Below are 15,543 nucleotides of genomic sequence, written 5' to 3'. Positions count from 1 at the left end.
GAAAGACTTCTTATAGTGTGGAGATGATCATTCCAGTGGCCATGAACAGAGCCTGGTTCAGATATCATCATGCTGAGATGGTGGATTTATAGCATGATGTTTTATTATTTCAAAATTAGCTGGCTTTGCACATATCTGGGAACTAATTTTGAAGTTTAGTTTGTTTTTTGAATTTTAGTTTAACACAAAACCAGATCATGGAGAAAGGAAAAAAAAAAACCCTAGAATTAATTGGAGCACCTATAAAGTTCTATTATAAGCAATAATATTTATATTAGACCTTTGAGGCCAGTTTTATCATCCCAGTCCTTCCATGGGAGGAAACTGAGTTCTAAAGTGTTGGGTCAAGTTTCTGAGGTTACACAGCTAATAAATGACAGAGACTGGATTTCCACCTGGCCAGCTCCACAATTTGTGCCCACCTCATTCCTACAACCAACAGAATGTTAGCAAACGATTCTTTGTACATGCTTCCATGAATTATCACATACTGTTTAAAATTGCTGATGAATTATTTGCCACAAGGGCTCTTTGCCCACTGCATGTCAGATTTTAAGGTGTATGTCTATTTCACAATTCTAGGGTAACATACAACAGTAAGTGTTCATTCCATTCAGCTTCCTAAGCACTGTATACCTTTATTTATGGTCATATAATAGGACTAGTTGTCTGTTCTTGTCTCATCTGCCCCGCTGCCTCTCCTCTTATTTGAATTCTCTGAAACCCCCAGCCCACTGCGAGGGGCCTTTCTCATAAAGATGTGTTTGTGAATGTGCTAAAGCACACCCTGCAAGATTGATTGTGGCCTGTTTATGATAGAGCTAGATTAATATTCGTAGTCCATGTATTCTCTATCTTGTTGTCAACGGATTTTTTTGTTTTGTTTTGTTTTCGTTCATTATAGCAGATTTAAAGAAAGCCTCCGGTTCAAATGCTGCAAAATCCAGTCTACCCAAATCTGGACTTCGTCCTCCCGGATACTCGCGTCTCCCGGCAGCCAAGCTAGCGGCGTTTGGGTTTGTGCGGAGTTCCAGCGTGTCCTCGGTCTCCAGCACCCAGTCCGCGGACAGCGCACAGCCCGAGCAGGGCCGGCTGGCCAACCGTAAGTGGGCGGGGCCGGCGTGCGCTACTCCCCTGCGGGATACGCCCCTCGGGCCACACTGGGCCGGGTGGATCCGCATGCGGGTGTAATAGTTTCATTCCTTTGTGTATGAAAGATTTGATTTGACTACTTTAATCTACCATTGTTAGGACTTTAGAAAAGAATCTACTGAAGAAAAAAAAGCCTGTTTGGCCCTATCATTTTTCAGTTATGAGTTAACGTGCTAGAAAAAGATGTTGAAATATAGAAAATGACTTATCCAGGGACTGACTCCAGGAGCCCTTTGCTCCATGGATTCTATGTAAGAAGTCAAAGAAAGATCCAAAACAGGTGTTACATGAAACATGTATTAAATAGTGGTGGTGAGAATCCTTTTAGTCACCTGGGATTACCTGTAATGCCTTCATTTTGATGGAACACTTGGCTGGATTTCTAAAAGTTAACCAAATGATATTGAAAATAAAAAAAACACAGCTGAACTTCTTCAACTCTGTGTCTAGAAAGGTCCCCATTAGCTGAATGAGGCTACTCTAGGCCTGGTTCCTGAGACTGATGTTATAAGCTATATTTTATAAAGTCTGAATTAATAGTCTCAGAGTAAGTCACAAACAGCCACTGTTTCTAAAGAAGATCTGGAGGTTGCCCCATTTGGCTGTGCCTTTGATGACCAAAACCCATCTCAGCCTGTCAACTTCAAAGTCATTGTTATTGGATCTGAAGCCATGACATCTCAGATGTTGGTTAGCAAGAACTTGCCGGAAGGCCAGGAAAGTCTTAGAGGTTTTCATGTGCAGGGCTGTTTGGGAGGGATTACAACAGTTGAATCAGGCTGAAGTAGTAAGGGAAAGAGACAGCAGGATGGGGTTTGGGGGGGAGAGTTTGAGAATGAGATTGATTCATATTATTTTTTTTTTTAATTTCCTTTCTCTGAGCTTGCTCTTTATTGTTTCTTGGGTTTGGAGAGCTGATGTGCAGCGCATTTGTACTTTTACAGTTCTAAATTTTGGTCTACCTAGTTATTCCTAAAAGTAGTACCTTACACTTTCCTTTATGTTGAGGTGTTTGTAAGCAGTTTCTGAGAGGTTTTTGCTCACTTGATTTCCTAAAGGCGCTGCATCTCTGAACTACTTTCACACAGGATTCATGTTAGGGGCACCGTTGTCATTATGGATTCCATTAGGGCCCAGTAGATGTCTCAAAATCTGAAATGTGAATATAATAAAGAACTATTTGCAAATGTGGAACTCCTATTTTTAGAATATGTGTGTGCATATTGACAGTCTGAAGATTTTTAAATATAGGAGCAGCTATTTGTCATAGTTTTTAGTAGTAAAATTCCCAGTGGCATGTTTCTCTTTTAGAGGGAGCACGAGAGTGATTAAAAAAAAAAAAAAAATCTCACATGGTATATATCTTTCTAAGGAAGATGCTAAAGCCTTGATTTCTTAAAAAAAATAATAATGATTTCAAGATGAATTGAGCTTTGTTCTTGTGGCAGCAGCTTTTGCTAAAGGAGAGCTGGCAGGTGTGGACAGAATCATTCCAGGTGTGCTTAGGGTATTTCTTCTCACCTCTGCTTCAAAGGACACTAGAGAGGGATACCCTGAGCACCCAGAGGGACAAGAGCCATAATGTGCCAGGGAAAATAACTCCTACTTTAAAGACTTCATATTAAAAGTAATAGGTAAAAACTATTACGATACCTAGGAATCAACCTAACCAAAGAGGTAAAAGATCTGTACTCTGAAAACTATAAAACACTTATGAAAGAAATTGAAGAGGACACAAAGAAATGGAAAAAACATTCCATGCTCCGGGATTGGAAGAGGAAACATTGTTAAAATGTCTATACTACCCAGAGCAATCTACACTTTTAATGCAATCCCTATCAAAATACCACCAGAATATTTCACAGAGCTAGAGCAAACAATCCTAAAATTTGTATGAACCACAAAAGACCCCGAATAGCCAAAGCAGTCCTGAAAAAGAAAAGCAGGGGTGCCTGGGTGGCTCAGTCAGTTAAGCATCCCACTCTTGATTTCGGCTCAGGTCATGATCTCAGGCTTGTGGGATTGAGCCCCACGTTGGACTCTGTGCTCAGTGCAGGGTCTGCTTCTACCCCTCTCTCTCTGCCCCTCCCCCTGCTCACCCTCTCTCTCTCTCTCTAAAATAATTAAATCTTAAAAAAAAAAAAAAAAGGCAAGGCTGGAGGCATCATGATTCCGGACTTCAAGCTACATTACAAAGCTGTAGTGATCAAGACAGTATGGTACTGGCACAAAAATAGACACAGAGATTTCCCCCCCCCCCCGCTTCTTTCTTTATTTATTTATTTTTAAATTTTATTATGTTATGTTAGTCACCATACATTACATCATTAGTTTTTGATGTAGTGATCCACGATCCATTGTTTTCGTATAATACCCAGTGCTCCATGCAGTACGTGCCCTCCTTAATACCCATCACCGGGCTAACCAATCCCCCCTCTCCCCTCCCCTTTAAAACCCTGTCTGTTTCTCAGGTCCATAGTCTCTCATGGTTCATCTCTCCCTCCAATTCCCCCCGCCCATTTTTCCCTTCCTTCTCCTAATGTCCTCCATGTTATTCCTTATGTTCCACAAATAAGTGAAACCATATGATAATTGATTTTCTCTGCTTGACTTATTTCACTTAGCATAATCTCCTCCAGTCCCATCCATGTTGATGTAAAAGTTGGGTATTCATCTTTTCTGATGGCTGAGTAATATTCCATTGTATATATGGACCACATCTTCTTTATCCATTCATCTGTTGAAGGGCATCTCGGCTCTTTCCACAGTTTGGCTATTGCGGACATTGCTGCTATGAACATTGGGGTGCATATGGCCCTTCTTTTCACTACATCTGTTAGACACAGAGATTAATGGAACAGAATAGAGAGCCCAGAAATGGACGCATGCCTATACGGTCGACTAATCTTCGACAAAGCAGAAAAGAATATCCGATGGAAAAAAGACAGTCTCTTCAACTAATGATGTTGGGAAAATTGGACAGCCACATGCAGAAGAATGAAACTGGACCACTTTCTTACACCATACACAAAAATAAATTCAAAATGGTTAAAAGACTTAAATGTGAGACAGGAATCCCATCAGATTCCTAGAGGAGAACACAGGCAGCAACCTCTTCGACCTTGGCCATAGGAACTTCTTACTAGACATGTCTCCAGAGGCAAGGGAAACAAAAAATGAACTATTGGGACTTCCTCAAGATAAAAAGCTTCTGCACAGTGAAGGAAACAATCAACTAAAAGGCAGCCTACAGAATGAGAGAAAATATTTGCAAATGACATATCTGATAAAGAATTAGTATCCAAAATCTGTGAAGAACTTATCAAACTCAACACCCAAAAAACAGATAATCCAGTTAAGAAATGGGCAGAAGACATGAATAGTCTTCCAAAGAAGACATCCAGATGGCTAACAGAGACATGAAAAGATACTCAACATCACTTATCATCAGGAAAATACAAATCAAAACCACAATGAGATACCATCTCACTCCTGTCAGAATGGCTAAAATTAAGAACACAAGAAACAACAGGTGTTGGTGAGGATGCAGAGAAAGGGGAACCCTCTTGCAATGTTGGTGGGAACACAGACTGGTACAGCCACTCTGGAAAACAGTATGGAGATTCCTCAAAAAGTTAAAAATAGAGCTACCCTATGATCTAGCAGTTGCACTACTAGGTATTTACCTAAAGGATACAAAAATACAGATTTGAAGGGGTGCATGCACCCTGGTGTTTATGACAGCATTATCAACAATAGCCAAACTATGGAGAGTGCTGAAATGTCTATCAGCTGATGAATGGATAGAGAAGATGTGGTATACACACACAAACACATCACTCTGTAATTTGTAAGGCACACGGTCCTAGATCACTTTCCCTTTCACCCTGTTTTGATTGCTTCATGGTGCCCCTGTGCTTGCTTCTGTTCCTTGTTGGATATTCCAGGTCCTCCATGACCTGCCTGGTTCCCTTCTTGCCTCTCCCACATCCCGTCCCCTCATGTACACCCTCAACTGGCCAACCAGAATTGTTCACTTTTTCTTCTGAGGGCTTTGTGCTTTCCTGCCTTTGTGGTCTTGGTGTAAACGTCTCTGAAATGCTCTCCCTCTTTCCCTAGCCAGATTTCTCTGTAGATTCTGCCATTTTCAGGTGCAATTCAAATGCCACTTCCTCTAAAAAATTGTCCTTCATCTGTGAACCGAAGCGATCTTTTCTCCTGGGAAGTCCTATGGCTCCTTGCTTGCATCCCTTTTGTGGATTATCACATTCTGTCTCATTGTACTTATTTATTTCTCTGCCCTGTCTCCCCTACAGATTATAAGCTCTTCGAGGATAGGGGCTATGTCTTTTAATAATTTTAGTATCGCTCATGCCACCTAGCATGGCCTTTACAGTAAGAGAGTTTCAAGAGAAATTCTTTGCCAATAGAAATTCTCTTACATTTTCTCTTATGTAAGAGTATGGAACAAGAGAGAGCCCTGAGAGTAACCTGAGCAGCTTTCAGAAGTATTTTGTAGAGGGAACTTATTTTCACTTTATCAAGGCTTTCACGGGTCTTGATAGTTGGTGGAGTTCATCATCATTGTGGTTTTCACAGTTTTCTAGAATCTCTAAAATGTTGCTTCTCTTGACTATGGAATACCTATAGATATTTTATACAACTCAAAGAGTAGAAAATGTAATAGGTCATTTAAAGTATGATTATATTCAGAGATAAATCATCATGTAGACTGACCTAATAGTCTCACAGATATCTAATAACCTATGTATCTCCTTGCATGTAATTAGCCACTTTCAAAGAATTGGCCTAAAACCCTACCATTGTGGCTTTTTGTGAAACAATTTCAGAGTTGTCAAAATTAGACCTCTCAATTGGAGAGATTAGATATTTTCATTAAATTCTAGAGTTTTATTTCTTATTTTAATACTTAAATAAGTAGATGTTCTTTTAATTACCGAATAGGATTTGGGTTCTGGGGATAATAATCTGAAATGGAAAATCACTAGCCCTTTTGGAAGGTTATTCAATGAAAATAAGGGTTAATATGAAAGCTTTTTGTAATGTTAACTTCAGCATTCATGCTCATGAATAACATAAAATACATTTCCATAAATAATACATTTGATTTTCTGTATCTGACATGAATTTTAATTAAGTTCAGAGTTGCCAAGAAGTATTATTACCAAAACAACCGTTAATCTATCTCATGTTCCATTGGCAAAGAGGGAGTCATTTTTTATTCATGGAAAAAGGAACCTAAAGGGACCTGTGAGGTCAGATTTCAGAGAAGCTCTTGCGTATTTGAGATTAAGCCTTATTGACATTGTACATTCCATTTCAAAACACTCTGGATAATGATCATGTCCACCCAGAGATGGGATTAGAGTATGAATGTCTTTTGTTTTGTTTTGTTTTATTTTGTTTTGTTTTAGTTGACCATTTTTGGTTGAAAGTAAGATAAACTGAAATTTGGGGGATGATAGGTAGGTAGGATTATGGTAGGGGAATTATGGTAGAAACCATGTCTAGTTGAACTGCCTCATTTTTCTTGGCTGTCTGGTTTCGTGACTATCAGACTGTCCATTTCCCTTCCCCAATCCAGCCGTCTTTTAGCATCTGTTTTGGGGTAAGCACAGAGCTCAGTGTTGCAGCTGTTATGAGCAGGACACCAAAATTTCACTCTTGCAAAGTTAGAATCCAGTGGGGAGATAGGAGTGTGAAAAGAAATCCACGTAGGGAACTGTGAGTCTGGCTATGGCTGAAGATTGCACAGCATTTGGTGGGTGGGAAGGGGAAGGAGATACATGAAGAGAGGAGCACCTAACCCCCTTGAGTTGGGGGTGAAGGAAGTCCTCACACCCTTCAGATCCTCTCCTTGCTATCTCAGCACTACTGCATTATGTCGGCAGACTTAATTATTCCACATTTTAAGTAATGACAGTGTTCTGGCTTTGCTGTAAAATAATCTGGCACCACCTCCTCCCCCCAAAAAAGGTGAGAAAAGATAGGTAAATTTTTTATGATCTTGAAGCTGGATGATGGAACTCTGAGGGTTTATTGTACTATTTACTTTACTTTTTTTATATGTTTGAAAATTTCCATAAAAGAGAAATAAAATCCCATCTTCTCTCTGTATTGGCTTTCATTTCTTAAGAGACCATATACCATGTTAAGATTTTTTTTATTTTTTTGAGACAGAGAGAATGAGAGAGAGAGCACATGAGAAGGGGGAGGGTCAGAGGGAGAAGCAGACTCCCTGCCGAGCAGGGAGCCCGATGCGGGACTCGATCCAGGGACTCCAGGATCATGACCTGAGCCGAAGGCAGTCGCTTAACCAACTGAGCCACCCAGGCGCCCTTGGCTTTCATTTCTTAAGAGACCATATAGCATAGTGATGAAGAATGTGGTCTCTGGAGGTAGGCTGCCTGGGTTTGCATCCTGCCTCTGCCATTTACTAGCTCTGTGACTTTGAGCAAGTTACTTAATCTCTCTGTGCCTCTGTTTTCTCATTGTAAAATAAGAATAAATAAAAATAAGTGTAACAAAACACAGTAGGTTTGGGAATATTAAATGGAATTAATGAATGCGCAGTGCTCGGAAAAGAGCCTGGTATAGTCATAATGACAGTGGTTCAACGCCATTTCCATTCATTGGCCATGTGCATAAAGTTCTTTGTGGAGAAGAATTTTAAAAGCTCAGTTGGAAAAATGACCATGATGGATTAACTGTCTGGCATGGGGTAAGGTGGTAATGATTATATATAAGTCAGGGAGATGATGTCTATTTCATTTCTTAATTTTTATACTTCCCTCTGTCATGTATGTGAATGGCTCTCTGAACATTAAGATGAAACATCTATCATTTATGCAACATGAAGGTGGCAGTTCTAGAAGTTGATTTTCATGGGGGTCTCTTTTGGGCTGTAAGCTTCAGGCTATTTGGAAATTTATAAAATACAGGCAAAGAAAGTCATATTTTGTTTTCTTTATCTAAAGGGGTTCTGCCATGCCCTTAGCATGTTATCATTTGAGGCAATACCTTCTTCAGTTGGGTTCCCTTTAAATGAAACATATTTATGCAAGGTGACTAAGACATAGCACATTAATCGAAGCTGATGGCATATAAAACCTCTGCTAGAAATAGAAACTGAGAGTTGGATCTGATTTTATTTCTGTGCCTTTCTAATGTCTGTAGGAAAAAGTGGGAACATTTGACTTTATAGTGTGTAAAGAGCTTCACGCAGCTTCAGCTTCTCATTTTGCTAGAGTCTAATTCCCATTGTACTAGGGTTTTACTTTGTCAGATATCTCAATCCGGTGTAGGTGGGTGGGGGAAAGAGAAGAGTGAGAACAAAAACCAAAATAAGCTTCTGATTTTCTCTGGAAATGAGGAAGTCAAACACATGTCACTGATGGATTTAAATATCTATTTCCCTGGAATCTGTAATTATGTAATTTAAAGTATTCTTTATAAGGAAAAAATAGAATCATTTTCACTGAATCTTGCTGTTAACTTTCCAGATTCTTCCCACACATTCAGTTCTTTTTCTTCTTTCTTTGCTTCCTTCACACTCATTTACACAGGAGGACATGGTTCTTCTGAGTTCTATGCAACGTTGCCTGTAAGTGAAAATATTTTCTTTATTGCTTAAGTAACACCTACTTTATCCACCTAGACTCAGATATGTGGGCAACACTATTAGAAATCACATTGTCCCTCAAAGATTTATAAGTGCCATAGTCTAGCATGTTCTAGCTTATTCAAGATATTTAATGAAAAATGGATACTTTGAACTATGGAAAAGGGGTCAAGATAAGAAAAGAAGGGCCATATGCACCCCAGTGTTCATAGCAGCAATGTCTGCAATAGCCAAACTGTGGAAAGAGCTGAGATGCCCTTCAACAGACGAATGGATAAAGAAGATGTGGTCCATATATACAATGGAATACTACTCAGCCATCAGAAAGGATGAATACCCAACTTTTATATCAACATGGATGGGATTGGAGGAGATTATTAAGTGAAATAAGTCAAGCAGAGAAAATCAATTATCATATGGTTTCACTTATTTGTGGAACATAAGGAATAGCATGGAGGACATTAGGAGAAGGAAGGGAAAAATGAAGGGCGGGGGGAAATCGGAGCAGGAGACGAACCATGAGAGCCTATGGACTCCAGGAAACAAACTGAGGGTTTTAGAGGGGAGGGGGAGGGGGATGGGTTAGCCCAGTGATGGGTATTAAGGAGGGCACGTATTGCATGGAGCACTGGGTGTTATACGAAAACAATGAATCATGGAACACTACATCAAAAACTAATGATGTACTGTATGGGGAATAACATAACATAATAAAATTAAATTTAAAAAAAGAAACAGAAAAAAAAAGAAATATGCCACATTTGCGTGCATAATATGCATCAAAATCAGCACTTATGGTAATAGAGTAATTTGGGGAGAAAGTCAGTTAACCTCAGTAGACTCAGATTTTTATTATAAAGTTGGAAGAGATTGAATTAAATGAATTGACCACTTTTGGCTCTCAACAGCTAGGATCCTGTGACTTCATTCTGTTAAAATTATAGAACCATTTATGCTTCTTAAGTGGTGAGTAATCAGAAGTATATTTGAGAACAATTACTGTGACAATTGTGAGCCAAGGCATTTGGACAAGGGAGACAAGGGGATGAGTGATCTTAGCACTGCCAAATTTAGGGATGCTTTCCTTCTGGCCAGACCTTACTTTTGTTATTTTTTCTATCATGTGAGAGAGAAATTTCAGAACACTAACAGAGAGCAGCTCAAAGGTTTTATTGCCCTGCTTTTTATCTATAAAATGCAGAGCTATGAAGTTCTTGGAAGTCCCCTTCTTGCCCCTGCACTCTGCCTATTGCTGCACCTCTTGGATTATTGGTCAAGGGCTACAAGAGATGGGAAGTGTAGGGTCGGGTGTTTTCATACCTTTGATTGCTTTTAGCTTTCACAGAAACAATAGGTCAGAGGTAACATTCCATCACAACTCTAACACCACCAGGGACAGTGACAGAGAAGAAATAGTAAAAAGCAATCAAGCATAACTTTTAGACTCATATTGACTTCCTGCAGGAACTTTGCCAACAGTACACGCTTTCTTGTATTGCCATAACACGCACAGGCTGTCTCCTGGGAAGGTTCATAAAGATTCTTGTAATAATATCTTCCTCAAGGCGGTAGACAGGGGTCACAGATTGATAATTCCTTCTGCTTTCAGTGAGAAAGAGGATAAATTTCATGTGTCATTGGGTTCTCTGGCCCATAACAGGCCGCAGTTGGGAGGAGAGGGTTAGTGGGAGCCTGAAATAGGGGTCAGTGGTAGGGATGGAAAGAAAGGGCCAAATGTGAGAGAGAACTGACAGGTCAAGAGCACCTGTGAGGGAGGGGTGGCTGGAAGGATGAGGGCACCACTTGGCAGAATTGTGAGCTCGGGAGTGGGGTCTGAGGGGCTCTAGTCATGTCAAGGTCCCAGAAAAGCATTCATGTAAGTTCATCCAGATTTACAGACATACTGGACTGACATTAAGGAGAGCAGCCATGACTGACCTCACTGGGGAGTGTGAGTAGGACAAGATGGGAAGAGGGATGTGACACATGTAGGGTGGGACCAACTAGATCAGGAGCAGGGAATACAACCAGAGAAGGCATAGTCAGTGAGGAGGGGGTGAGAGCCCAGGGAGGAGAGACATTTCATGGCAAGGAGATGGTCAGTCACTGCAGTCTGTGCTCCACAGCCTGACCATCTCAACATGAAGAAGAGTGGGAACACAGATTTAGTGATTAGGAGGCCACTGGGAGCTTTGAACGAGATGTATGAAGGCAGGAATCAGGTTACAAGGGGGTAAGGCAGGTGAGGATGGAGAAAAGAGGTGAATGTTAGGATGTTCGGTGGAGAAAAATGAAGACTCAGTAGAGGAGCAGAGAAAGTTGTTTTGTGTTTGGTTTCACCCCCCCCCTTTTTTTTAAAGCACAGATAAGAATGTTTATGATCCAAGAGGAAGGTTCCAGTGATGAAGAAGCCATTAAAGATAAAAGCAGATGAGGATGATAGATGGAGCAATTCCTGGAGCAAACAGGAGGGGATAACATCAAATACAAGTTCAGAAAGGTAGCCATGAAGAAGGAAAGAAAGGGGTGAAGGTTGAATGTAGAGAAATACTGGACTCCTAGGAAGAGAGAGCCCCAGGAAGTTTCACATTAGGTAGCTTCATTTGTCCCAGGTAATTACAAAGTACAGTTTTTGCAAAGAGCAAACATGGTGCAACTGGGATTTCATAAAGTAGAAAGGCATATAATGGTTGCCTGGAGTAATAAACTATGAGTCAATAAGAAGTGGAGGGAGAATTGCGGGGCTGGCTAAAGGTTAACTTGAGGTTGGAGAACACGATTGTATACTGGAAACAATCTACCAGATTTTGGGACTGTCTCCAGTGATGTGATAGATCACACTTCTCTCTAATGTGTTGTCCGTATTATACTATAAGTTAGAGCAATTCAAATTCCAGAGTGAATATATAATGATTTTCAGGAGCTTTGAGTCATAAACTGATATTTATTTATTTATTTATTTTATTTATTTATTTTTAAGATTTTATTTATTTATTCATTAGAGAGAGAGAGAGAGAGAGGCAGAGGGAGAAGCAGGCTCCCAAGGAGCAGGGAGCCCGATGCGGGACTCGATCCCAGGACCCTGAGATCATGACCTGAGCCGAAGGCAGACGCTTAACCATCTGAGCCACCCAGGCGCCCGAGTCATAAACTGATATTTAAATACAACTCCTTGGAAACAGAGGTGCTGGTTGACAAGGGTTGTAGGGGGCCTCAAGCCCTCTCTGCCTCTCCCCTTCCCTGTCCAGTCTTGCTGTACCAACCCTAAGAGATTCCGTAGATGACCATCAGAAATCACTGGTTTTATGGCAAATATGTGCAGTTGGCTCAAGAATCAGAGACAAAATTCACTACTATGGTCAAAAGGGTAAAATTTTCTTCTAAAATTAAAAATCCTAATTATTATTGCCAAGAAAGGCATTTTCTTACTTGCATGTTTGTAATAGGGTCCTCACGTGTCTCTAGAACATTGCTGCCTAGTAGAGCTTTCTATGATGATGACATGCTCAGTATCTATGCTCTCAGTACGGTAGCTACTTGTCATATGGGACTACTGAGCCATTGAAATATGGCTGGTGAACTGAGAAACTGACTTCTAAATTTTCTTTAATTTTAACGACTTTAAGTAGCCACATGGCTAGTGGCTATCCTATTGGACAGCGCCATTCTAGATTGTATTATCACTTTGGATTTTCTAAAAGATATAATAATATTTCTGATGCTAACATCTTTGAGATTTGTAATGACTAAAAAAGATCTCCTACTTGATCCCTTCAGGCTGAGGAGACCTTTCTAAAACCATAGATGCTGCCTGTACCCCTAACTAATTGTTTCATAAGTTCATACCACTGATCATAAAACCAGGTCATAGAAGATGGAATAAATCATCCATAGTGATGGGGATCAGAGTCATTATCTTAATGTACAAAAATAGCAGAGTATGTGTAATTTAACATTTTGTTTAAAATACCTTCATGGAATATAAATATATTAACTTAATCCCACTATATCTAGAAAGAATTGGATAGGATCCAAACTAGAAGGAAAAAGGGGGGTGGGGAAGATAAACATATTAAGTCAAAGGAAAGCTGGAGGGGAAGGGAAAGGAAGGAAGGGAAAGGGAATGAGGTGCAGATGGTAATATAGCTGTGGTGGGGAGTAACCAAGAAGGGGATACGGAACTGTCAGTGCTCCATCAGCCTCTTTCTGGTTTTCTTGGAGACTTCCGGTTCAACTGCTCTCCTGCCCTGCCTCCCCACAAGGTGGAGACACAGTGAGAGCTAAAGCAAAAGCCCAAGGTTCGGGCAGCTTTTTGGATCTCTTGAGAGGCAGAAATTTGTATTTTCAAGTAAGGGATATGCTGGACTAGCAATGAAATACTGGTCAGAGAGAATTCTGAAGTGGGTGCTTATAGATAAAAAGAGAACTTCATTTCTGTGAAATGTAGATCTCACCCTGTGGAATTTTCTGGGCAGACAATAGAACTATTAAATCACTTTAGGCACCTTGCATTGTACATTCTTGAATAAGAGCAGCCTGAATTGAAAATAAGACAAAATACGAGAGAAACATACAGTATAAATGAAGTATAGATTTTATCTGCTAGCAAGTACCAACAGCTAAAAGGGAATATTATAGACATTATTAAGAGTACCTAAATCCCATTAATGCTATTACTGCTGTTGTTATGTGTCTATTCAACCAATAGACATCAAAATTTCTGTCTGGTGGCCGTGATAACTTCTGGGTGCTAAACTGAAATATTTTGTTGAATATTCTTACACAGTTGAATGTACATAGGTTTGATATGAGACAGTTTTGGTTCCTTTGGTGATTTCAGTAAAATAGATTCACCAACTGGGGTTTGAATGTCATTGTGCAGTGTATGCACTGCACTTGTGCACTTGTGAATTTGACATTGGCATTGAACTTTCCTTTCTATGTTACGTAAGAATGATTTTGACCAGGCTGCATGCCTCCTAGCCACATGCTTCAGGGTAACCAATAATCAGAGTTGTAAGACCAAGTATTGTTCTTTGTTTTCCTTTAAATTTAGTTGGTCTTGGCAAAAATCACACACACACACACACACACACACACACAAAAGGAAAACTGGTTGAAATGTTGGAAAGATTGTTTGTATACACTGAAGTTAATGTATCTCTGGTACCCTTTAATCTATCTTTCATAATTATATATGAAAATTTATTTCATTGTGGTTTTCTCATCCCCTTTAATTAGCAAGGTAGTGACATGTACAGGGACCCGAATGGGTAGCCGGGGACACTGGGCCCTAACCTCAGCTCTCTTACTAAGTAGCTGTGTGGTCTTACGCTTGTTCGGGCCTCGGGTTCTTCAGAAGTAAAATGAGGTATTTATGGTGATATTCAACACTCTCCAAATGATTCTAAAAAAAAAGTCTCATAATGTTAAGCTGAACAACAGGATGTGTCTATTTATTCTACTGAATGGTTGTGGGGCCATAATAGGATATGTTATCAACCAGATCAAGCAGACATTATAACGTCATTACTGAGTCATTACTGTTTTAATGTATAGGTATCTGTGAATAATGTGCTATTTTGAACTTGGAGTGCATCAAGGCATAAATAAAATGTGAGCCAGCCTCGCATAAGTCTGCTTTCACACCTGGTTGGCTGACCCCCGGCATCTCTGCTGTATGGGGTTTAGTTCAGATATTCACTTTTTAAGCAATTCAGAACTTTGTGAAGACAACAGGGATGTGTTGAGAATAATTAAATGCATAAGATAGGATTAGATGCATTTACTATGTATTCTTTTTACCCTAAATATATGCAATAAATTTAGATTATATGTGGTAGGTTTTGATATAAATGTCTAGTTCTTCCTCCGTAAGGAACTGGTAAGAACCCTCTCGCAGTGTAGCTAAGACATTGCAATTTTGGTTTCTTATATTAAGGCCCTTAGTCTGTGGTTTATTTATGTACCTATTCAAAGCTGACCCAAAGCAAAGTGATTTGTTGCGGTATTGCTAAGGAAAGTTACTTCTCCAATAAGTTCTGAAAAACCCCCTCTTCTTTTCCACATGAAAGCATTTCTTTACTGTGTCCATGACGTTTTCTCTAATTTGAGTGTTTTTTCTCTTTCTGTGTATTGGAGTTTCTGTGGGCAAAGAATGAAATATTTTACAATTTTTTCTTATGTAGCTTCTTAATATGGGTCTGAGGTAAAGACGAATGGATTTCTCTGACAGAAATGTGGATGCTGTGGCCACAGCATTTTGCATCGCCCTGTTGTCACTCAGGGGGACTTCTGGTTAAGCATGCTCTTCCCTGGCCTGAGCCGGCTCAGGGCCCCGTCACTCTAAGCACCCGTGTGTGGCAGTGGAGGGCCACCAGCAGCTCCAAGAGCAGAAGGGAGGGCTGCCCTGCTCGCCTCCACATCTGTGGGTAACTGCCCTGCTGGTGTGCTGAAGAGACGGGGGGCTAAGTATTAGCAGATGCTGGTGCCCCCCCGCCACACAACTCTCCTGGTTTTTTAGGGTTGTCTACCGAAAAGGTGACAGCACTAATACAGGGATCCTCACTTGTATTCTTATATGTGTAGGTGTGTCTGTGTGTTTGCAAACGGACATACCTGTTATGTGTACACCCTCACCACAGGTTTGCTGAAAGCCCCAGTGAAGGCTCCCCACCCCCGCCTCTGGCCCTGGCCACGTGTAAGAGTGACCGGAAAGCGACCACCCCAGAATCCCCTACCACAGCCAC

At 40.4% G+C, this 15,543-nt stretch overlaps 1 protein-coding gene across 8 annotated transcripts in view; it reads left to right on the top strand.

The window, feature by feature from the left end:
* Positions 1-15,543, top strand: part of MTUS2 (microtubule associated scaffold protein 2) — a 590,108-nt gene that overhangs the window by 265,691 nt on the left and 308,874 nt on the right. For 7 of the 8 annotated variants that reach the window (XM_032403269.1, XM_032403268.1, XM_032403271.1 and 4 more), the window contains one exon: positions 905-1,102. In XM_032403269.1, the coding sequence (XP_032259160.1) occupies positions 905-1,102 (198 nt within the window). The remainder of the gene's footprint in view (positions 1-904; positions 1,103-15,543) is intronic. The other variant, XM_032403275.1, reaches the window with a different exon arrangement.

This window comes from Phoca vitulina, unplaced genomic scaffold, assembly GCF_004348235.1.
Source record: "Phoca vitulina isolate PV1807 unplaced genomic scaffold, GSC_HSeal_1.0 scaffold5, whole genome shotgun sequence".
NCBI lineage: Eukaryota > Metazoa > Chordata > Mammalia > Carnivora > Phocidae > Phoca > Phoca vitulina.
Note: the sequence above shows the minus strand (reverse complement) of the source record. Positions and strands in the feature narration are given on the sequence as shown.